The sequence below is a fragment of the Aythya fuligula genome, chromosome 1 (assembly GCF_009819795.1).
Source record: "Aythya fuligula isolate bAytFul2 chromosome 1, bAytFul2.pri, whole genome shotgun sequence".
NCBI lineage: Eukaryota > Metazoa > Chordata > Aves > Anseriformes > Anatidae > Aythya > Aythya fuligula.
The window spans coordinates 204,890,628-204,913,520 of NC_045559.1; the positions used below are offsets into that span (position 1 = coordinate 204,890,628).

A 22,893-nucleotide genomic window follows, 5' to 3' on the forward strand; every position below is an offset into this window, starting at 1 on the left:
AATGTATTTGTCAAGCTAACCTCTGCCCTCAATTTAGAAGCTTTTTACATCACAAAATAAAACACATACATTTTGAAAACCAAAGGGACTATTAAATCATCCAGCTTGACTTCTGTACAAGAAATGCCACTGAATGTCACCCCCTTACTGGGGTACTGAGCTATAGTTAAACGTGGTTTCTAGGCACACTTTCCAGAAAGAGACCCAATGGTTTTGGAGACTGAGAATCCTAAAGAGTTGTAGAGAAGGGAAAAACAGGTCCAAGTAACCCATTTGTGCAAAGAATTGTTAGTCTGTTCAAGCAAAATCATCCATAGATGCAAATGAAGATGGTTACATGGACTTTAAACTATTCCTTCAATACTTAAGGTCACAGAGGACATCACTTTCAACTCAAAATATGGTGACCCACTCTCCAAAATATCAGGCCAAACACAATATGGGATAATGCTGATTTGTAAAATATCAACACCATCGAAAAGCATTCATAGCACCAGAACCCACAAGTTTGTCCCCCATTGGACTGTAACATGACGCAATTACCACTCATCATCTTTAGAGATGGCAAGATGTTCTTCATTTAGAGCCACATACATAACTTTGGAGGAGAGCTACAGGCTCAACTGCCAAGAAATTTAATTTTCAGAAAAGTCAGCTTAAAAGAAAGCAGCACAGCAGGATTTTTCAGCATGACCTTCAAAAAAGAGAAAAAAAAAAAGTGCCAGGTTGGGGAAGTTTTCCAGGAAACCACAAGATCTTTCATCAGGAGGTTTCCTAGACCCAGATTACAACTTCTGGTCTAAACCAGAGACCACTGAGACGCACCAGTCCTTATGCTGGACAAGAGGAAGAAAATCCAATTACTATTTGGGCATAGCATTTGGAGTGGCTGGATACACATCCACCAGATGCTATCTGAGCTCACATTCATGGGCCACGTGGCAAGTCAGAAAAAAGGTTTCTTAGCTGCAGGCTCCCCAGTGGGAGAGCAATTCATTGCTCCACTCTTCCCAGATGCTCATTTTCAGCATCTGTAGGAACTCAGTAGCTCCAAAACCTGCCCTCACTGCCAAGATTTCTGAGCAAAGCTTATTGCACAGCTCCATCCCTCACACCTTTACAGTTCTGCAGAAGGATGTGTTTTTTTGCCTTGCCATTTTTAGCCAAAAAACCTTTGTATATAAAATCCCACCATGTTCTGCAAAGGAGCAAGTGCTCAAAGGACAAAAGAGAAGAGAGCAGTGGTATAATCCTCCTTTTTCCCAGTTGTACAGACATTTCTCACCCTTCAAAAGCAACTACCTATGTCACTGAAAACCTACTCTTTTCAAGTCTTTTATTCTCAATTCTGAATTAATCCAATACCAAAAGGATGGGATTGAAGGACAGCATGTGACTTTTGGGGCAGAGGAATTAGGTGAAATAAAGAAATACTAGGCAGGTTCATCTCTGTGAAGTCTGCAGCAAACATCTGAATCCTCAGCACAAGCAGCTCTGTACTGAGCAGTGCAGGGCTTCCAAAACGTTTTCACACAGCAAGCATCCAAGACGGGTTTCTCTCAAATGATGCAGGACACATGAGCATCTCTCCCAGCCCAAGCCTCATCTCCTCCCTCCAGTTCTCCCTTTTCACACCCCCAAGCATTTGGGAGCCCATCACTATGCTTAAAGCCTTCCCATCCCAATCTTGGCTAGGTGCTCCACCACATTCCCTTCCCACAGCAACAACCTGTACATGAGCTTGTGCCCCAACATCTGCACAGCATCTCCCACCCATCCCAGCCGGCAAGAATCAGGCCCTTCGTCACTGTGTCTGCCCTCCTGCTGGTGAAGTACCCTCAAAGCCACACATCTCCATCTCCCTTGGATGCCGATAGACCTCTCTAAGAAGAGCTGTAGGGGCAGGACACCATCATCTTGGACCATTTGTGCTCCATCCATGGCTTCATGGGAAGTTCAACCCCTCCAACTCAATGATCTCTTTAATCTCTTTACTTTCTTGTTTCCCTTCCCTGAAGGCTGCTATCCATAGCCACTTAAAACACCAACAAGAGCAGTGCCAAGCTTAAATTGCTCTTATAAATATCTAATCTGCTGCTGAAAATGAGGAGAGGACCCCAGCAGGAGGCTGTTTGCAAAGGACATCTCACCAGCAATCCCCAGGGGAACGCAGCAGCCTTAGTTCCCAAAGGTGTTTTGGCACCATCACCCCTGGGAATCAGGGAAAGGTTTTGCAAGAGTAGACTTGGACCAGTAGACCAGTGAATTCAAACCCCAAAGTAAAACTAAATCACTGGAGTTCATCTGATAGGCAGCAGGGACACCCTGGTTCTCTCTGAATCAGGATAAATGAAGGCTCCTTTGGAGAAGGACCCTGCTTTGTCACCACCCTTCGCTGGATCAGAGAGGGTTTCACACACCAAAACAGGTCAACCTTACGTGATTTTAATATCACCTCACTTCTATCATTTGCTGTATTTATGGGAAAGGACAAAATATTCAAGTAAATAGCATGACATTGAATTAACCTGTGTTAGAGCCACTGCCACTGCTAAAGCTTGCCCTGGTTTCCATTGCTTGTTTTGAAAAACGATGTTTTTCAGTTCAATCTAAAATACCAACCTCTAGCACTGGCAGAAAGAAAATACACTGCCAAGAAAGAAAATATATTTATTTGTTTTGGAAAGCAAGCAGAAAAATAATATCCTTTTTCCCCCTTTTAGAAAACATTCGGTAAATATTTCACCTTCCTCCCTGCAAGTGCTGGAATTCCCCAGTCCCTCCACAAGTGCTGTACTGGGAAAGTGAAGTATTTGCTTATGTAAAGAAAAATTGACAAAGCAAAGCAGTGCATGCATTTAAGGGAATCAACACGCCATCCTTTGGCCTCTTTAGTTTCAATGACAAAGCTCAAGTGAGCTGAATTCCCACAGCCTGGTGGAAATGCTAAGGCATTAGCTCAATAACAAAATCTGCTGGGTGAAATCCACCACACTTTGGGATGCTTTTGCTGCTGCAGCTGGGGGACGTTCTCCCCTACATGGTGATGGGTTAAACCCCATGCTGGTTGAGCATCCAAACCCTATCTCTAATCCAGCATCTTTCAAATCAGTGAATATTTGGCAGGAGTGGCTGCACACCACTGCCTCTGGACTGGAAGGACATCACTGTCCCCAAGTCCCTGGGGAAAATACCCTGGCAAAACCCAAACTTTATAGCCACCAGCTCTTATTAGCAAAGCACAGGGTCAGATCTAAGGGACCACGACCCAAAGATCCCCCTTCCCCATCTCTTTTTCCAAGCATCTCCACCTGCCTCCCTCTCCCCTTTCTCCAGATGCAGCTCCAGCTCAGCACTGGCCGTTTACAGCCTGAAACACGTTTTGCAGATGCTCTGCAGTAAAAAAACCTTTGACACCTATAAAGCATTATAAATCACAGGGCATGTTAATCACCCAGTCTGAGCCCATAATCCGAACCCAGGCGCGCAGTCAATGGGTTTTGCAGACTCCCTCCCACCGGCATTCTGCCTACATGGGGAATAAGCCAGAGATTTAGCATTAGTCAAACATCCTCACCCTGACAGCGTGAGGCTGCACCAGGCAGCAAGTCAAACCCTGCGGCTTTCCTGGGGCTTGGGATTTCTCATCCTTCAAACGAGCATTACAGGAGTAGGAAACATCCTTCACACGGAGCAAGCAGGAAGGAATTCAGAGAGGCCACAAGATCTGCAGTCAGCGGTGACTTTGCATTGAAGAACAGCTCAGGGGGCAAACCAAATCCATTAAGGCTGGAAGTTCAGCTATTTAATGGACTGCTGTTTGAAGCACAGCCCAGCAGCCTGGACTTTTGGTCAAGCAATCATGAACACATCAGCTTTCTGGGCATGTAAAGCCATGGTAGGATCTAGATGCGACCAACAATGGTCTTCTGCAGACTCAAGTGTCTAAGCAGGCAATGGTTTTGGCATCAGCCTTGCCCTGTGGCAGGTTCATCCCTGCCTCAGATATCCAGGAGCTGAGATTGTAGGTCTCTGTGATAAGCAAGCTCCAGGTTAAGACCAGTTTCTGAGATCCAGTTTGCCTCTAGGACATCTCTGCTCTGTGCCAGTCTTCCGTAGGACTTCTGCCCAGACTAAGAGACATTCTGCTCATTCATGAAGGAAATTTCTACTACTGATGAAGCTCTTAATGTTGTTAGGATTCATCCTCTGAAGTACATCACGGAACAGGAAAACACTTGAACAATCTCAACATTCCCAGGAGAACCACCTGCAGCCCTAGGAGAAGTTTAGCACCTCTCCCTGACTCCTGGGCATCTCCCAGAGCCAAGAGGAAGATTTTATGGGGGAGTGATGCCATAAAAACAGATAGCACAATTCCTACAAGGCAGCCACAACAACAAAGGGAGTTCAGTAAAACCTGCAGCAGGAGCTGGAGGCACTGGACCCTGTGATGTGGGCTGGGTGATGTGTCTGCATGCAGCTGTGAGCATCTCAAACCTCATCCCTCCCCAGACCTCTTCCTTGTGTCATCTCATAGCCTCCCTTTCCAATGAAGGGCTCAAAAGGTAGATTTAAAAAGATGTTGTCAGGGATTTACCCATCACTTAAACAAGGTAGCATTGCTTTTGATTGCAAGCATTGGTTAAAATTAAGTAAATCAAATACTTAGTCCAACAATTGGGTTTTTCTGCATTTTTTCCTGAATTTAGCCCATCACTCCAACATCACCCAATAAATCCAGTCGTGGAGATCCAGCTCTGGATCACTGGTCACGTCCCACCACAGAAGCCAGCATCTGATGCCTTAGAGCCAACCACAAAGCAAACAGGCTTCAAAGAGCATCTTTCATGAAAAGCTCCCGTATCTTCAGGCCTACAGTCACGAACATTAACAAACTGAAATTGCATTGAAAAGAGTGAATTCACCCTTCCTGTAATTGCAGTTTTCAGCAAAGCAAGCAAATTTTGTGGGCTAACCAGTGACCTTTGGCCATTGGGGGATTAACACCAAAGACCCTGCAAAGTTCCAGCTCCAAACCCTTCAGTCACACAGGTGTATCACGCCAGCGTGGCTCAGATCATCTGTTCAAGTCATTTAACAGCTCTTACCAAGCGGGAATTACAAGAGTATTTCACTCCGAAGTGAATTAATGCATGTATCATGGACACGGCACAGCAATCCATTATGTCAATGGATTGCAGCTCTGCATTCTTCTCACAGCTTCATCTTTTTCCAAAAGGAAAAAAAAAAAAAAAGCCATCAGAAGCCCCAGCTTGAAGACGCGTGATGTTTTTAAGCCATCTTGAATTATTACCATTTTACTCAAAGGGAATAAATTTTAACAGCAAACACCTAATTTATTAGGAATGGTTTGATAACTAATTTATATCATCCTGCAGCTACACGAGCAGCACTAGATACTTTGAAGTTAGGGAGAGACATTGTAAGTCTGTCTTCTTCCCCCCGTATCTGCACATTTCAGACACCTTACATTTATTTAACCAGAGGGTTAGGAGATGCGTGCCATCAAAACACCGTATCGAGGACAGCAGTGGTGCACCTCCTCCAACAACACCGCTGATTTCTGGTGAGCATGTTCAGCTGCCCCATGGGCCATAACAAACCCATTGCCTTTCCCTCGCACACCATGCACCAACCAAGGCATTTGCACAAAGCATTTATTTAAATCATAAAGGGCAGTCTGCTTTCTAATCTGTTACAGCAGCTCTCTGCTTTTTCTTGCTAAATGAGCACTGCTGAAGTTAAAAGGATGCAGGGAGATGCATCTGGCTCTGGGCATTTCTGCTTTTCCCCACTGCTCTCTCAAGTACCCCAGCAGTCCCAATTTCTTTGCTTTGACCACAACAGGAGAGCACATACCCATAGAGGAAGATGCTTTGATAGCTTGGCAGCATCCAATGCGTGCCCTAACTCTACCTACAGCATTTATTAGCACTAATTAGACCAGCATTGTCACCCCCTGTAATGCAGCATCAGTTTCATGAGCAGAGACTGGGGTAGCTCTGCTCCTCACCAGGTTTGTTCCTGAAGTGTTGCCTGCCCATATAATGACTGCCCTCTGCCATCATTTGTTGGCTGGTAAGAAGGGGTAGAAGGATGCATCAGCTCACATATATTCTGCCCTTGGCATGTATATATCTGGTCAACAGGTGATACAGAGCACTTTGGAATTTTCTAGACTTTAAAAAGAAAAAAAAATGCTAAGGAAAAGGTGTGTTCAGCAAGCCTGGTCTGCAGTATCCCAGCTGGGACACACTGTGTTAGGAGGATGTAGACGCATCGAGATTTTCCTCCAAGTACCAAAATCTGGATGATTGTCATGGAAACACCAGCACAGTCAAACATCCAAGGAGGAATTCAGAGAAAAATCTTGAAGGAAACAATCAGGGTGAAAACATCTCAAATGAAACCAGAGCACCCGAAGTCGTTTTTCTTGCTGTTTTGGCACCAAACACAGCTTGCAAGTCTCCAATCAACTTTCCTAGCACATAGCACAACACGATGGGCTGCAGCTTCCTCCTGTCCCTTCCAACATCTGACCCTGGAAACCCACAGCAAACTCCAGCCCCTCTCTCCAGAAGCTCACTCCAGCAACAGGTCAGAAATCAGGGTCCTCACAGCCAACCATGAGCCTTTAATTCCTCCATCCACAGTGCGTACCCTCAAGAGCTCCAAGGCATTGATGCTACCTCGCTCTCAGCCTTTTTTCTCCCCAAGCTGAGCACAGCAAGCTTGAAGTCATCACGTTTTGAGTAATTTCTAGCAAAGGTGTGGCTAAACCCCATGATAATATGTAATGGATTCCCTGGGTAACACAGGCAGCCTACTCTTCTCTGGAAACCATAGACAAGAGGTTTGGAGGGGAGAGTAGAAGAGTTACCTCCTCTAGCTGCTGCTGGAATAAAGACAGAACATGGAGATTTCTTGAATATCAGAAAAAAATGAGAAATCCCCTTTTGTCCCAGCTTGCCTGGGAATATTTAAGAGGGATTTTCTAAACCCTTTATCCCTATACTTTTTCCTCGCTTTTCTTTCTTCCTCTCTCCCACCTCAACTTCCCAAAGCCTCCTTTTCCTGCACAGAGAGCATATGGCCACCAGTCCTTGGATTTACTAGTCTCTACATACTACGTGCACACCAACTATTGAGCTCTGTTTTAAGCTGTTAATTCAAGGTTGCTTTTCACTACCATCCAGGATGAAAACTTGGGGCAAGATAAAGGTCCATCCCTACAATCTTCTTTAAGGTTGATATTCTGTGTTTCTGGAGATTCCTTGCCAACTTTGAGACTTTCTGGTATACCTTAAGTGGACAAACAACCTACCAACACTCAGTAATGCTGAGCTCACCTTCCCAAATCGCATTTTAAGGCAACACAATGTGTGCAGTGGCTTCAAGAAGGACAGAAGCAGCAGCATCTGCTACACCCCCCTCAAAAAGGCACGAGAGCAAGCAGGAGGGAGGGAGGAATAATGGGCTCCAGCAATGTAATTATTCACCCAGATAATTAGTACAACGCATAAAGAAAAAACAGTTGGAAGGAGCACATCTGGCAGCTATAACGAGGAAATGCCACAATCCGAATAAAACCCTGGAGGCCCATAACGTTGGAAAAGTCACAAGGCACCTTTGTGTATCCGAGGGGGGCTGGTCTGTCTGTTTATCGCAGGGAGCTTGCACATGGATCGCTTCAAAGTTTCTGAATAAAGCAGTAATGACAAAGTATTAGAAATTTTCAAACCGTTGCTCTAAGAGCTACTCAATCACCCCTAAAAACATCAGCCTTGCCCGTGGGTCACTTGTTACACAGAGCACGAAGCCACAGGCAGCCAAGTTATAGTCACAGCAAACAACCCTGAGCCACCAAGCTTTCTGCAGTTCCCGAGGCATTGCAGATCCTGTGCTCAGCTTCTCCCCTCAAAACCGACAGGAAAAACCCAGCACCACCAGACAGCCCCTAACCATATTCACGGGACCTGGTGAGATTTCAGAAGTGTCCATGTTAGTGTGACTCCTGGGATTCAAAATTCATCCATTCTGGCCACCACCAAGTCATCACAGATCAGCTTTGATTTCTGTGCTTCAGTTTACGCTATTACAGAACAAAAAAGCAAGCTTGTAGAGGGGCTAGTGATGCTCCACCCTGCACAATAAATGTGGGAGGGCTGAAAGCTTTGGCATTCCACCCAAAGATTAGAAATTCCAGCCATTAACACTGGACCACGGGGTGGAGGATGAAACCAGAAGGGTGCTGTGCAAGAACCATCCACGTTGGGAAATTCTCCCTTCCACTTGGACGTGCCCATCTTCTGTAGAAGCCTCAGGTCAGGGAGCTTGAGGCACTCGAAGCCCTGTGAAATTTTTATTGCACTTAATCAGAGCAGCCCCAGGTGTTCCTAACACTTCTCAGTATTTTGCCCAGCACAGGTATAAAAGCCTGCTAGTTGAGAGGGACAGGGGACGGAGTGACACTCCTGGCTCAAGGTGTTTCCAAAGAGCCTCTAATATCATAACCTGACAGCTCCTGAGCTCCACGGACTGTGAAGCATCTGCTGCTGGGTGTAGAGGAGCTGATGCATGCCAAGGCATTGCTCAGGACTTGACAGCTCCTCGCTGATGGGAGCAGCATGCCTACAAAGCAGCAGCGATGAGGAAACGTCTCCGCTGCAATTACTGAAGATGTCAGAAGAGGATGGAGGCAGAAAGGAAAGCATTGCAGCAGACACTGCAAAAAAGCCACTTTAAATAACTTGCTTCTGTGCTACACTGAAAGATGAGGGGTTTTGTTTTGTTGTTTTGTGATAAATTCTGAACAAGTCATGTTTTTAGGACAACAAAAACCTTACTGTTATGCCCAAAAATCCAACCTTGAGGGCCCCGTGTTTCATTGACCATCAGTCCTGACTGCCTCAAAGGCTTGCAAAGTAATCCACTCCTGCACTTGGATTTGCACCTCATTAGCTCCAGTTTCACCGTCTTTCCAGGTTCTTAATGAGAATGGGGTTTATTAGACACTCAGGTTAACACCTCTAGGATTTGGGCATTCAGATTGCAAGTTTCTGAAAGGGATTTCGCCGCTAACACTGCTCTTTTCACTCACAACATCCCAGGGGTGTTCACAAGAGTAACGGGAGGTAAAAAAGATGGTACAAGTCCCATGAAGGGCACTATTCACACAGTAGATGAAGAGACCTCCATTTAAATAGATTGTAAATGATACTGAAGAACAGAAAGCACAGAAATCCTGCAATTTCAGTCATCGGGGATCCAAAGCTGCCAATTTGGGTTTCAGTCCCAGGAGATAGCCCTTCCTTCTGTAGGCAATCAAACCAGGCACCTAGCCTTGCCTCTTTTTCCTCTCCAAAACTGCCAAGAAGATGGTATATGCACCAAAATAGGACAAGATGGAAAGTTTCAGTAGCAATGGGGGACACAAGAAGAGATCCCCGTTACATTTTGTTCACCTCCACTTGTATCTCAGAAGGGTTGATGGCTGGGAAGCATGGTTATCAATCAAACCTGTCACCAAGTAGAGAAGTCCTTTGCAAATAGCTATATTATTTTATCCCCTTTGACAGCAAATTAAATAGAACTGCAAAACTCTCAAGACTTCAATATTTAGTAACCACTAAAAACAGCCAGCCAATGAACATAGCTACTTCTTGTTGCTGGATAGATTAAAAATTATCAGTGCAATTTTCTTCTGCAGAACGTCTCTTCCCCCAGTCCTGCCCAGGATGATTTCCCAGGTGTGGTATTTGCTGTGTACAAACAACATGGCTTTGGAATCAATTAAAAAAGAACAAAACCAGCTGATAAATCTAACTTCATGTTTATACAACACAACCCATCAATATCTCCCATGTGGATACCGATCCTGCAAGAGCTCTGGGTGGATTTTAAAAGATGCTGCAGCCAGCTCTGGACTCTTCCTTGGAAGCAAGAGCTGTTCTGGTGGTGTAATACCCAGCAGCAGGTCATTTCGGGTGAAGTACACAAGCTGCACATGGAGCATTGTGTTTATACACAGCAATTAGCCGTGCCGCTCTCTGTGTGTTTAATTGCTGGCAATCCATCAACAGGATCATGCTGTCCAGGAGCTACCTTGGAAGTTGCCATCTGAACTTTGGACCTTTTAAAGCACGCCTGGCCACTACAAGCCAAAGCTTATTTATCCACATTTTCTGCCTTCAGGGAGATAGAGCACTGTTAAGAAGATGCACTGATTTCCTAAGGACTTTCTTGGTTGAATAACCATTGAACAAGCTGTAGTTAGAGCAGAAATCGCTCCTTCACAGTGGCTACAGAGATTATCATGGTCTGAACTTCAGGAAGAGGATTTTTCTTTTACATACCTTTCACTAAAAAGAAAAAAAAAAAGTAAAGGAGACCTTGCCAGTAAATCTGAAGCCACGCAATAGAAGAAGAAATTTTACAGCTGTTTAAACTCAATTTAAAAAGGAGACCAAGTGTGCAGGTTGCTTTCAGCCCCCCTCCTGCACTCTCAAAAGGAGAAATGAAGAGTATAGGGGTGGGATCAGGAAAGCTGAGGCACATTCTTCCCTCTGAGGGCACTGAGGCCCTGGCCCAGGCTGCCCAGAGGAGCTGGGGGTTCCCCAGCCCTGGCAGTGCCCAAGACCAGGCTGGATGGGGCTGGGGGCAGCCTGGGTGATCCTTAGGGCCCCTTCCAACCAAAGCTATTCTAGGAAGGCAAGAGATAATCACAATTCCAGCACACAGTCTCCCAAAACAAACTTGGGATTCAAGCTTACAATTAAAATCCTCATTTTCATGCAAATTTGCGTTTCATGGGAAGCCTGAGCTGCATAAAATTGGAGGAAGAGGAGCAGAATCATTAAAACTCTGGCTGCTGAGCAGCAGCGCTATTCAGAAAACAAACGTTCGTGATCATCACGTTTCAAGGATGCTCTTTGCAAGGCTGGGTCATAGCCCACTGTTAAGTGAAAGCTTTCCATTCTAGAAAACTTGATCTTTTGAATAGAAAGCAATGCAGGGTGCATCATGGCCATCTAAGATAAATTGCTCTCTAATTATCAGAAAGCAAAGCACATATTCAAAATATATAGATGTAACATATACACACCTTATTTTTCCCTTCTCAGGTAGCTCTAGATTTTTGCAAGACCTCCCAAAGCATGGAATATATATTTTAATATATATAATAAAAACTACACTTACAAAGGTTTATTATACTGCAATTGGCTCTACCCTGGGTTTGCAGTGACTGAGTTACTACAGGGATGGATACAGGGTAACAATATACCACTGCCTTTGTGCAAAGCAAATAGGCACTTAAGTTATGGTATGATATTTTCCTAGCTAATCTCTCACAGATACAGCCAAATACCGTGTCAGTATTCACACACATGCAAATAGACCACTCCAGAGGACAACCAGCTTTCATTTGCACTTTTTTTTTTTTTTTTTTACCCTCACCCCATAGTGCTACAACTGTTTATCTCAGCACCTGACTACCTGAGAGGCAGTTTATTGACAGCAAGATGGGGACAGATTCTTCACACCTTGGTTTTTCATAGTCAGCAGCTAATTTTAGACCTTCTCTTGCTCACACAAAAGATAAGCTTTCTCCATTTGTGCCTTTAAAGTGGAAGTTGAGACCCCATGTAGGTTTAAAACAGGCTCAGAGACCAGCCAAGGTACCTTTAAACACAACAAATTCTTATCCAGCACCAGAAAAACAACTGAAATTCCAAGTAGCATTGGAAAGCTGCCACTGATATTTTCAGGTAAAAGAAAAATCAGTGCAATTGGAGCCAGATTTCAATGAGAAGTTATGTCAATGGCAGTTTTTCCTATGGGTTTTTAGCTCAGATACATATGTTCTGGTTCATAAGACGTAAGGAATAAGGCATTTTGAGTATTTAAATTAGTACACGCATGCATGCCAAGACATTACATCCCACTGTTTTCCTGACCAAGTCTTCAAAACCCAACTACACCCTCCGCTGCGGATGTGCCTGGGTGTTTGCTCAAAGGAAACTTGCTGCTGGCTCAGAAAAAACAGTCACTGAGAATAAGCTGGCCAGACAGAGAGGAGGGAAAACAGCACAAACACTTCTACTCTGCAAAAGGAAATTTGTTTTACGCTGCACAAACACAAGCCATGACTTCTCAATTCACATGGGAGCTCCCAGCCAAGCTGCGCCACCAACAATTGATGCGATTCAGAATCCGGAGGACTCTGGCATGGGATCCACTGCCCAGAAGTGTTTTCTCCTTAACAGTCTCTTTTCCAGAGAGGCACTCCATAGCTTGAAAGATTCCTGGTTATAGACTTAAAAGTGAAACAGCAAGCTGTCACCAGAGCAAAACTGAGCCCTCAGAAAGCAATGAAAGTGTCTCCTGGGAGCACTGCCAGAGCAAGTGAGATTTAAGTTTTGCTTTGTGATTTTTTTTCTCCTTCTTCTTTAAGTAATAAACACACACACAAAAGACAACACGAGCACAGAAGAGCAGTAATTTCATCTTTTGGGTAATAGTTGTTGTACACACGACAGCTTTGAAGCTTTGACAGCAGTTTTTTCATCCTCCTCACTGCAAACACAGAGAGTCCTAGGGATCCATCTCCCAGCCCCAAATGACCAGGGACACACGAGTCTGGCCCCAGCTGCCTGGATTTCCTCTGCCAGAGGGAATATAAGCTGCATTTGTGCAGGGGAGGGAACAGTCACTTCTAACAGCTCCTCTGTTCATCCCCAGCTGATTCTCACCTCCCGCTGCCTTCACCTACCTACAAAGGTATTTCCACGCGTACAAAGCAATGCAGGTTCCACATATTTGGCCAAAGATGGAGCAAACACACAAATGATGGAGGAGTAAGGAGAAAACAAAACTCTCCCCAGCACCAAAAGGGAAAATAAAGGACAGATTTAACCAGACCCATACCACTCAACCCCACGGAGCACCAAGACCAACAACCCATGCCCATCTCTTATATCACCCACAGGCTGAGGGCTTCTTCCAGACGCAATTTATAAAAAACACCACATACAAAATAAGCACCCAGCATTTTCAACCAGCATCTCCCTTGCATTCAAAGCTCTTGGGCTGGATTTTCACGGTTCGCTACCCACCTTGGTGGTGTCATCGTGCGAGCGCTGGTACCGTTTCCAGCGGCAGCCGTAGATCCCCGTCAGACAGGACAAGCATAGCTGCGGCTCGTAGTACTGCAGCGGCTGGTGTTTAACCATGCTCCTTCCAGCCCCTCAGGAATGGGGTATCAGAAATCCATCAGGTCCTGGGAGCGCCCTTCAGCAAGAGGAAAAAAAAAAAAAAAATGATAGAGGGGGGAAGGAAGTTAGAGGTGCCAAGCGATGTTTTAATACTTTAACAAGCAATTTAATAATTAACCATGTCCTCTGGCTATTGAGAGAGAATAAATGATAATCAGATCTATTCCCAGCCCTGCTAATGTCTTCAGCTTGTTACTCAACAAGACTGAGGAGTTTAATTAGTCTGCAAGTTTTATTTCCTCGCGCTGTTTCTCCCACACCACTGAAGAGGAATGCATTCATGGGAGCTACCGGTGAGAGAAGCCACACAAGGACAAGAGCAAGAGATAGACTGCTTGCTGCCCGATGATTAGATTCATAGAAATGATTGAAATGTAAAGAACCGTACCCTCCGCAAGCACAGCCTTAAAATTGATTCAGAGACCTCTGCAAAGCTGAAACCCTGCCAAGCTACATCAGTTTACGGCGAGCATCCTACGGAGGCTGCAAAACAGTCCCAGGCAAGGAGCTAACACTTCCGTGCAGGCTGCAAAGAGGCAGATATTACCCCCCTACCTTTACAGCAAACATTCACCAGGATGCAGAGCTGGCTGCAGCCTTCCCCCACCACGGTTCCCTCTCTACCAAGCAGCATCCACTCCCAAAGGACCAGCCTGACTCTGAGGCTCAGTTTGCCACGTGTGGGAACACCTCTGCTTGAAGGGAAAGTACTCTGCTCTATCGATTACAGGCTCCGTGCGTCACAGGGCTTTTCTTTTTTTTTTTTTTTTTTTCATTATTACATATTTAGAAGCTTTGCTTTCATCTCTGGTGAGATTCATATCAAGAACAGACCGAGTCACCGTACATTCTTACTAATTCATAGAGTAAACGTTCGGGGATGGGAACCTCAGAGCAAATGCTCGCCAGTCTCGTGGCGTCACATCGCCCTTTCAGCTGTGCTCGCTCCCACCAGGGGTTTTCCAGTTCCCTCGTGCACAAGCACACACCCACAGCCCACACGCTGCTGTCTCCTGGATAATCAGTGCTGTTTGAGCGATGCTCAAGGGCCATTGAGCTTGCAAAGTGTTCTGCTACCTTTCCAGAGTGCACGCAGTATGTGGGCAGTAAGCAAATTGCACTTTCTATAGGGTAACCACTTCATGGCCACGTATGTAGGATGCCCAGTGCTCAGGTCTTGCAAAAAGCTGCTACAGCTTTGAGCAGCAACATCCTCACTGACAGCAAAGCCTGACATGGCTTGAAAAAGTATCTTAGCCATCTGAAAACCCTTCATTGCCATGTCCTATGGAGGGAAGCCTTGAAGAACTAGGCTGACCCCCTATTTCTCATTTTAGCCACATCCCCTGAGTTCATCCCCCTCAGGATGGACACAGGATGGAGGCACAAGCACATCCAGTCTGAAACCAGAGCTATTTGCTGATCACATCACATCTGCTCTCTCCCAACTCATCTGCCCCAAGCTCTGTGCCCCCACAACCCCATGGCCTCGTGCCCGAGGTCACCTCCCCGCCTGCACTTTATCTTTTCTCATGCTGTTTATAAAACCCAGCATTAGTTACTGCACAAGTTTCCTCTTCCCTTCTCTCAGCTGCTGTCTGCTTTGGTTTGTCCCTAACCAGAGCTTCCCAGGCTGCCTTCCCCACGTGCCAGCAGCACACCACAGGCAGAAACAACTGTCAGCTGGAATAGGGCATGAGAAGCTTGATGCTATTTAAGGCACTTGGACAAAGCCACGATGTCTGCCCTGAAGATCCTGAACAGCAAGTGATGTCAAGATGCAGGACACAAGCAGGATTTAAAAATCATGCTCAGTCTAACAACCCCACCACCAAGCCACATATCAGTGTCCTGAAGACCACGGTTGTTACGAGAAAGCCTTCATGAACTGACTTCAAAAGGACAGCATCTCTCCCCATTTCCACCTCTTCTTTATTTAGTGATGAGGACAAACAGACCCTCTCCGTCGTCAAGAGCTTTGACCAGGTGTTTTATTTGCTGGCTTACAGGAATCACATTGCAAACTCAACCAGGAGTGCTACGCTTGAGCATTTCATCACCCCACTCTTCTCAGCAGCCACTAGCTCTTGTCCAGCCCAGACACCTGGAGAAGTAGTGCCATACAGCAGAGTGCCAAAGCTGGCAAGGCTGACTTTTCAAAAAAAAAAAAAAAAAAAAAAAAAAAAAAAAAAAAAACCTATTCATCCAAAATGCCAAGAAGCTGTGAACAGAAAGTGCCTACAGCAGTAATAAAACCCATATTCTGTGCAAGTCTTGGATCCACCGGTCCTTTAGGGAAATTACAGCTACAGCATTTATGAATGAAGCTACATGAAGCTTCATTTGCTTTATAATTCAAAGTTTTACAGACTTAGCATCATTACAGCACGATGATGTACCTGGGGTTTCCAGAGACAAGAGCTACATCCATCCATATGTCCTTACGTACCAAAAGAGATCACAATCTAAATGGATGGCAACAAGGGAAAAAAAGGATAGAAAGCAAGAGAAGATGACAGTCAGTGCTGCTGTTTGACAGGGGTGGGCTATAGATAGTCAAAGAGTAAACCAAGGCAAGGGACTACTCGTAAACTTCCAGAAGTCTTCTAGGACAGGTCTGAGACACAGATTGCATGTTCATCCTCTCCCAAAATAATAACTAAATAGAAGTCTATCTGGGAATACAACTTGGACCCCAGACTCTCATAAACACAGGGGAGGGGGAAGCATGGGAAGCTTGGATAAAGCTTCAGTCTAACATTTTCAGGTACACAAAGAACTTTCATCTCAGGGCTACCACAAGGATCCCTGAATCAAGCAGTTCAAGACCCACACACACCTCCTCATGATGGCTTATCCAGCAAAGTCAACAGTTAAAGGCATGAACTTTCACCATGGTAAGCTGCACATCCACAGCTAGAGGTACCAGAGCCTTTTCAAATAGCATTGCATCGCTTTAATAAGGTACAAGTGCACTTCACAGGTGAAGACAGACCAGCAATTGACCCTTCTTCCTAAAGAAAAACCCTCACCAGCAGACAGAGGAGACTCAAACCATTCAAGTTTACTGTCCAGTTCTGAAAAGCATCCAGCAGCCTCCCACAGCAGCATCTAAGCCAACATCCCTCAGACTCCTGACACAGTTCAGGAGGATTTGAGTGCTTTTGGTGTAAAAGGGCAGCCAAAAAAGCACATCTGTTGATCAATACATCACCAGAAGGCACCTCTGGAAGGTTTTATAAAACTTGCAAGGCAAAATATAGCTGAGAAGGCTCCGTGCCCCACCAAGTGAAGCTGTTGCCCTCATCCTCTTGCTGAACCACTACAGGGACACACGCTATAGGACCCCATAGATTTTGGGTGCAGCAGCTCTTTCATCCATTTCAGACTGCCTTCCATAAGAGAAGTCAGAAGCCCAAAGAAGAAATCCAACATAAGTTTAGAAAAAGACATTCCTGAACATAGCAACTTGAGCACCTTTGCCTTGAACTACACAAGGCACAGCCTACAGGCCTAAAATCATCCCCTCTTCTCCATCAACATCATTAGGAGATGCACAGAAGCCCCACGCAGAAAGGAAAATACACAACACAGCACCCATCCTCCCCACCACACCTACACAGACCAGGAGGTATGGGAACAGACTGAAGCACAGCAAGCACGATGCTGGTGCTCAGGACAAACCACGGATAAAGTTGCCAAACTGATACCAGAGCTCCTTGCTCGGCTGAGATCATGGACTGCATACTTACTTCTGCCTCCAGAAACGGATTTAAGGGAGAAAAACAGAAAGTCCGCACCTTACAATCAGTGTTCCCATGACATCTACAGCTTTGAGGTGGAGAAAGCAGGCTATGAATGATTCAAACCTCTGCTGGTTAGCGTTACGTACAGAAATGAAAACAGGAAGCAAGACAACATACATTAATTATTCAAATCCAGCAACACACACCAGAAGGAGAAAAAAAAATAAAATAAAGCAAACGCACATAGCTCATCCTCCTTGATTTTAAAGATGCATCAGCTGCCAATAGCTACAAACATCTTAGGTCTGAATAACCAAGTTTGGAAGCCGGCTTGTCCCAAAAGGGGGAGCAGGGAAGAATCCATCTGAAAATACAGTAGGAGCATTTTCTGAAGGCTCCGGGATGCCTAATTAGCACACACTGCATTCCTGAGGTCCTGGGCTGTGGGTATCCGTTACAGCCCGCGACACATTATTCCTTTCCAAACAGCTTTGGAACAAAAAAAAAAACGGCAAGAGAATCCAAGTTGCAAATTTAAAAGGGAAGCTCTCTGGGGAGATTTGGCCTAAAAATTTGGATTTTTTTTTTTCCTGTATGAGTTAACTCCTCCATCGCTGTAGCCTTACAAGCCTGGAGTTGGGAGAGAACAGAGCAAACAGGACTGATCATTAAACATCATTAAACCATCTCTATGTAATCATTTTAGCAAAGGGAAGAGCAGCAGCACAAATCCTTCAGTGCAGTGAGTAAATAATGTGAATGAAGCCTTGGAGTATCAGGTTTAGTAGCACCTAACCCTCTCGCAAGGCTTGGTACAGCCCAAGCCCTCCCCTGTAATCCCTCTCCACTTTTTTATTTAATCAACCCAGTTTCACCCAGGTCAGGCTGATCTCATCCAGCAACTTGGGACAAATCTTTTAATAGCCCAGAGACCAGCAGCTTACTGCACATCCAGCAGCATTATCGGCATTACTATTCTGAATGTCTACATGGTTTGGCCAGGATGATTTGGGGAAAGAGTCGAGAGCAAGGTGCTGCTGCCTGCCTTACCTTGACCTCCTACCTCCAACCTTCTCCCAGATCCCCTGGGCTGGTACAGTGCAGTATGTGACTTCTTGCTCAAGCCTGCCAAGGATGCTGAAACTGCCTCGGCACAGAAAGAAAACAGAGCTGAGGATGTTCTGATGGAAATTCGTGAATCCTGAAGTCTAGGGAGAAGCTAGAGTATGAAAACCCAAACAATCAGGGAGAGCAGGAGCATTGTGGTCTTCCACAACATCTCCACCCATCAAGACGTGGCTGGAAGGACGTAGCAAGTGGAAAACAGTCTCTGTGAGGTTTGAAGAGGAGGATCCCATAGTTTCAGAGAGGCAGGTTTGTTGGGAGAGTGATGGGGACAGAAGAGAAATGCCATGGTCACCACAGCCTCAGTGTGCTTCCACCACACCCAACGATGCCCAAGGCCAGCACAGCAGGGGGACGAGCAAAACCAGAGCAGGCCCCAAGCACATGAAGTGCAATCTCCCAAAATTCAGGCCTGAGCAAACTTTCCCTGCTTGCGGTTGAAATAAATGCCGAAAACACAGGCTCCAGTGGTATCTGAGATATTTTCTTAACCAACCCATTTTAAAAGGGCTTTGGCATATCCTACCGCTTTCCACATTAAAAGTGTTTTTCCTCACATTGGTGACTCATGGGATCACTGTTTATCAAGAATCTCTGTCAAATTTCAACATCTCCATCTCTTATTAAAGCTTCTATCAAGCTGGTTATGCTTAAAACCTTGTTAAGCAAGTAATTTCCTATTCCAAACACATGAGAACATTACTGATAACCAATTATCCATATTGATATTCTTGTAAGCCTTCAGGTCAATTGTTTCCCTAATTACACTGGAAAATTCTGATTTTCTTAAAATACTTTCTCAATAAAAGAAGTTAATCTCTTCAAGAGCAAGCCCTCCAGTTCTACACGCAAAAGAAATCCTTTTTGCCTGGCCAGGACTGAAGTGGTTCAAAGCTTTTAAAGGAACTGATCTAAATCCTTGTGACTTTCACGGTTTTCATAGCAATCTTTCTTCTTTAACATGCTGAGCTCATCCAAAACAAAGTAATGCAATTTCATTTTCCCCAGCTTGGAAGACAGGAATGGAAGAGGGACAATATCCCCATCTGTTTAATAATAGAACAGCTCCTATAGAAGGGATGTTTGCTACAAGAGGAAATCTATATGCACACGCTGAGCAGTACTTTCCACATTTTCTTGGCTCATGCCCAGAACATCTCTGCTCACAAGACCAAGATTTAATTTCGAGGCAGGAACAGCAAGAGAAGAGAACCTCAAAGCCATGAGCAGCTTCAATCACTGAGATGCTGCCTCTTGTGACATAGTTCCTTGTGCCCTTGATGGTGGTGGAGGGTGCCCAAGGAGCAGAAGTGGTGACCCCTCAATTCCTGAAGCCTTCTTGATGAGCCAGTGGGGTTTTTCTTTCCAGTATCTTGTTATTCCCTGCTCTGGAAATCAGGTCAGGTTAGAGGTCTCCTACCTTTTTTTCCCCCCAGTGACAAGCACCCAATTTTATCCAGGCAACACAGAAGAGTCCCAGCACAAGGAAAAGCATCAGATTTGTTAAAGTGCCTGTCGCCACCAAGATTTTTCCCTAGCAAATAAACAATTAAAAAAAAACGATAATCTGAATCCATTCATTGCTGCGTATGTGCAACAAATAACTGTTCCAGTGACAAAAAATATGGAGGGGAAAACTAAAGTTAAGAAGAGGCCTACAGGGGTTGATTTATCAGAGAACTCTTACGAAGAGAAAGAGCACTGTTTCCCTGATGCCTGGTGATGCCAAAAACCCTACGACTACATCCTAGCCCAGGCAGACACCCTGCAGAGCCACTTTGATTCACAAAGCATTGAGTGATGACCCAAATAGGCAGGAGCTGGCTGACGTGTAGCCCCTATGGGTCTGACCTCTTGTTTATTGTTCTTAAATTTTTTTTAAAAATTAACACTTTGAAACTAGGGCAGCTTGTAGTTCGGGGGTTGTACACTTCCAGTTAATGAGAATTCAGACTTCAAAAGATAAACACTTCAAAGGAATTACAAAAGAAGAACTTTTACTTTAATCTCACTAAATAAATAAGCGCGGCACATGCTAACGCCCTCTGCAATCTAGCTTCTCAAACATTTTCCACAAACTAAGGGCATGTTGGGTGCCTAGCATTTTAAAGGGCTTGAAGAAGCGGAACAGGACACCAGAAAAACCTGTACACACTTCTTACAGAGCAATAACCAAACAGCATCACTGCTTTCTGCATGAGCTTGAGCCTTCACAACAAAACCTTGCAGGTCAAGACACCAGTGCAGCTCTGAAAGCCCAACACCTGCTACAGTCAAATCCATCGAGTAGACTCAGTTGTCTCCCTTCTTCCAAAGTTCAGGAGCAAACTGCACCAGTTTCATAGAGTCCTGCCCTAATCCTGCCAGATTATGGCTCCGCAATAATCCCAGGCACCTGCTATGACATCTAAAACCAAAAGCCTACTCCTTTGTCTTGGTCCACATGGAATGGACAAAGCACAGACCAACCACCTTCAATAAACTTGGTTTCTTCTTGGAAAAATGTGGAGACCCAGCTGGAGACAGATTAGAGTTGACAGATGCCTACAAGGATCTCCATGGGCTGTTCCCATCTGATTTTTAAGTGACTATTTACTGGAAACCAGAACAACCAGCTGAAATGGGTTCTGGTCCACATGCAGAAGTCCAAAGGCCACCAGAAGTCAGACCAACAAAGCAGGGAGGACACCCCACACGTTTACTCGTGTTGCTGTCTGGTCAAAGTAGACCAAAAGGATTTCTGCACAAGAGATATTTAATAGTTGGAAGCAACAAAGGCACTCCAGTCTATGAAATAGCAGGTGATAAACAAGGGACTTGCTGGTCCTTTCTTGTGCCAAAGTGTGTCTGGCAATGAGTGTGAAAAGTTTGTTATTTTGGGGGCTGGTGGAGAGATGGGCAACAACAACAGCCAATGCCTCATCAATTGCTCACATCTATTTTTTCTTTTCTTTTAGAAGTAGCAAAGAAGTTTTAAGCAGCCCAAGAGATGTAAAACCTGATTCGCCCTGGCAGAGAAACTATAGGCCACTGAAAATACAGGTGGCTGGGGCGAGTTGGAAGTACCCAAAAAAGTTAAGAAAATGCATAAAGTGCCATAGCTGGTATGGTAGAGGTCTACTTCCACTTCTGAGTGTATGTCATAGGGAAAGCCCAAGTTGGGCCGCACACGGATGTGCCTCCTGTGCTTGAATGGAAAGGCTGGCAACTGCTGAACAAGGCAGGATGCCGTTTGGCAGGCACAGAAACATTATTCCACTGCTGGAACATAAATGTTAAGCTCATTTTTAAGCAAGGCTGAAAGAGACTTTTAAAAAAGGGTAGGAAGATTAATAAAGGAAATATCAGCAGTACCTGAATTCCCATTCCAAGGAGTTAATTAGCTCTATAAGCACATTTCCTTTATATAGTGCTTTCTGGCTAAGAGCTAAGGCTCTAAGTGCTGCACCAGGGTCACTTACCCAATTAGAAATACAAACAGTTTCACATGGAAAGCCACAGCAGCCAAACCACTGCGCAATCTTTACACTGGGAGAGAGGATAGCCCCATCCTTTTGAGCCAGCATTTGGTAGGCACACACTAATTTCCAAGCCAAAAAAAATAAAATGCCAGGAAGCCAACGGATTTCAGCAGTGCACCAGAACGTGCTGATGGGTTAAAAGTGATAAGAACATCCCCAGTCCTCTAGGCTGTGAGACCCTGAACCAGATCAGCCAGGAGATCCATCCCTGAAGGTGTTCAAGACCAGGTTGGATGAAGCCCTGGGCAGCCTGATGTCATGGGAGGCATCCCTGCACATGGAACCAGATGATCTTTAAGGTCTCTTCCAACCCAAACCATTCTAGGATCCCAGTCACTTTTATAGAGTTATCCTGCATTTAAATAGTATTTAAGGGAGCCAGCATTTGGAAAGAGAGAGGGCAGCCTCCAGGACGCCAGCAGGAGTTTCCACGTTACACCAGCCAACTTTTTACGCCATTGCTGGTAAACAGTGGAGAGCTCAAAGCGGAAGAACCTCTGGGTTACATCCTTTCCCAACCACAGATAAGTTGGGGACACAGTTTTCAGAAGGCACAGGTTCTCTAGTACATGTCTGTCTCAGATCATTGGCTCTGCGAGAGAGGAAGATGTGTGGATCACACAAAAAGTCACCAAATCCCATCACCGCGGAGCAGTGCCTCGGCACCATGCCTGGTGGAGCCACCTTGGGACAGCAAGCCAGAAATGTCCAGACTAGCACCACAAGAGCACAGCAGACCAACAGTTAATAAAACCCAAAAAACAGCTCAACAGTAAACTGGGGTGGAAAAAGGGAAGGACCCAGACAGCACCAGGAGCGGCTGTTGATCTTGGCAGAAGGGGTGGAAGAAGCGGTAGCTGAGTCACAGAAGAAGTCAGGCCACAAAGTGCCAAGCAGGTCTGGGGGAAGCTGGAAGGGGAGGGAGGCTGCGTCTTGTCCGGTGCATCCCACGTTCAACCTCTTTTTGCCTACAAACATCTACTAGTGTGCACTGTGATGCCAGCAGAGTCTGGGAGATGAAACCACATCAGTGGAGACAGCCAAGGAGGAAAGGAAAGTCACCAGCGGGAGAAAATACTAGGACCAAGGAAACACAGCTAGATGCTGAAGAATATCTGAGAGTTCCTCCGGTTGTTTTTAAATGAAATCTCTTGATTCCTCAATAAATTTTAAAAAGATTGCACAGCTTTTCCTTCCCACATA

The 22,893-nt window shown here is 45.2% G+C and overlaps 1 protein-coding gene across 6 annotated transcripts in view; it reads right to left on the bottom strand.

The window, feature by feature from the left end:
• Positions 1–22,893, bottom strand: part of GDPD5 (glycerophosphodiester phosphodiesterase domain containing 5) — a 156,914-nt gene that overhangs the window by 87,079 nt on the left and 46,942 nt on the right. For 3 of the 6 annotated variants that reach the window (XM_032201682.1, XM_032201643.1, XM_032201651.1), the window contains exon 2: positions 13,140–13,314. In XM_032201682.1, coding sequence (XP_032057573.1) covers positions 13,140–13,256 — 117 coding nt within the window. In that variant the 5' untranslated portion in view covers positions 13,257–13,314. Of the gene's footprint in view, positions 1–13,139; positions 13,315–13,589; positions 13,613–22,893 lie in introns of those variants that run through there. The other 3 variants (XM_032201666.1, XM_032201674.1, XM_032201659.1) reach the window with 2 other exon arrangements.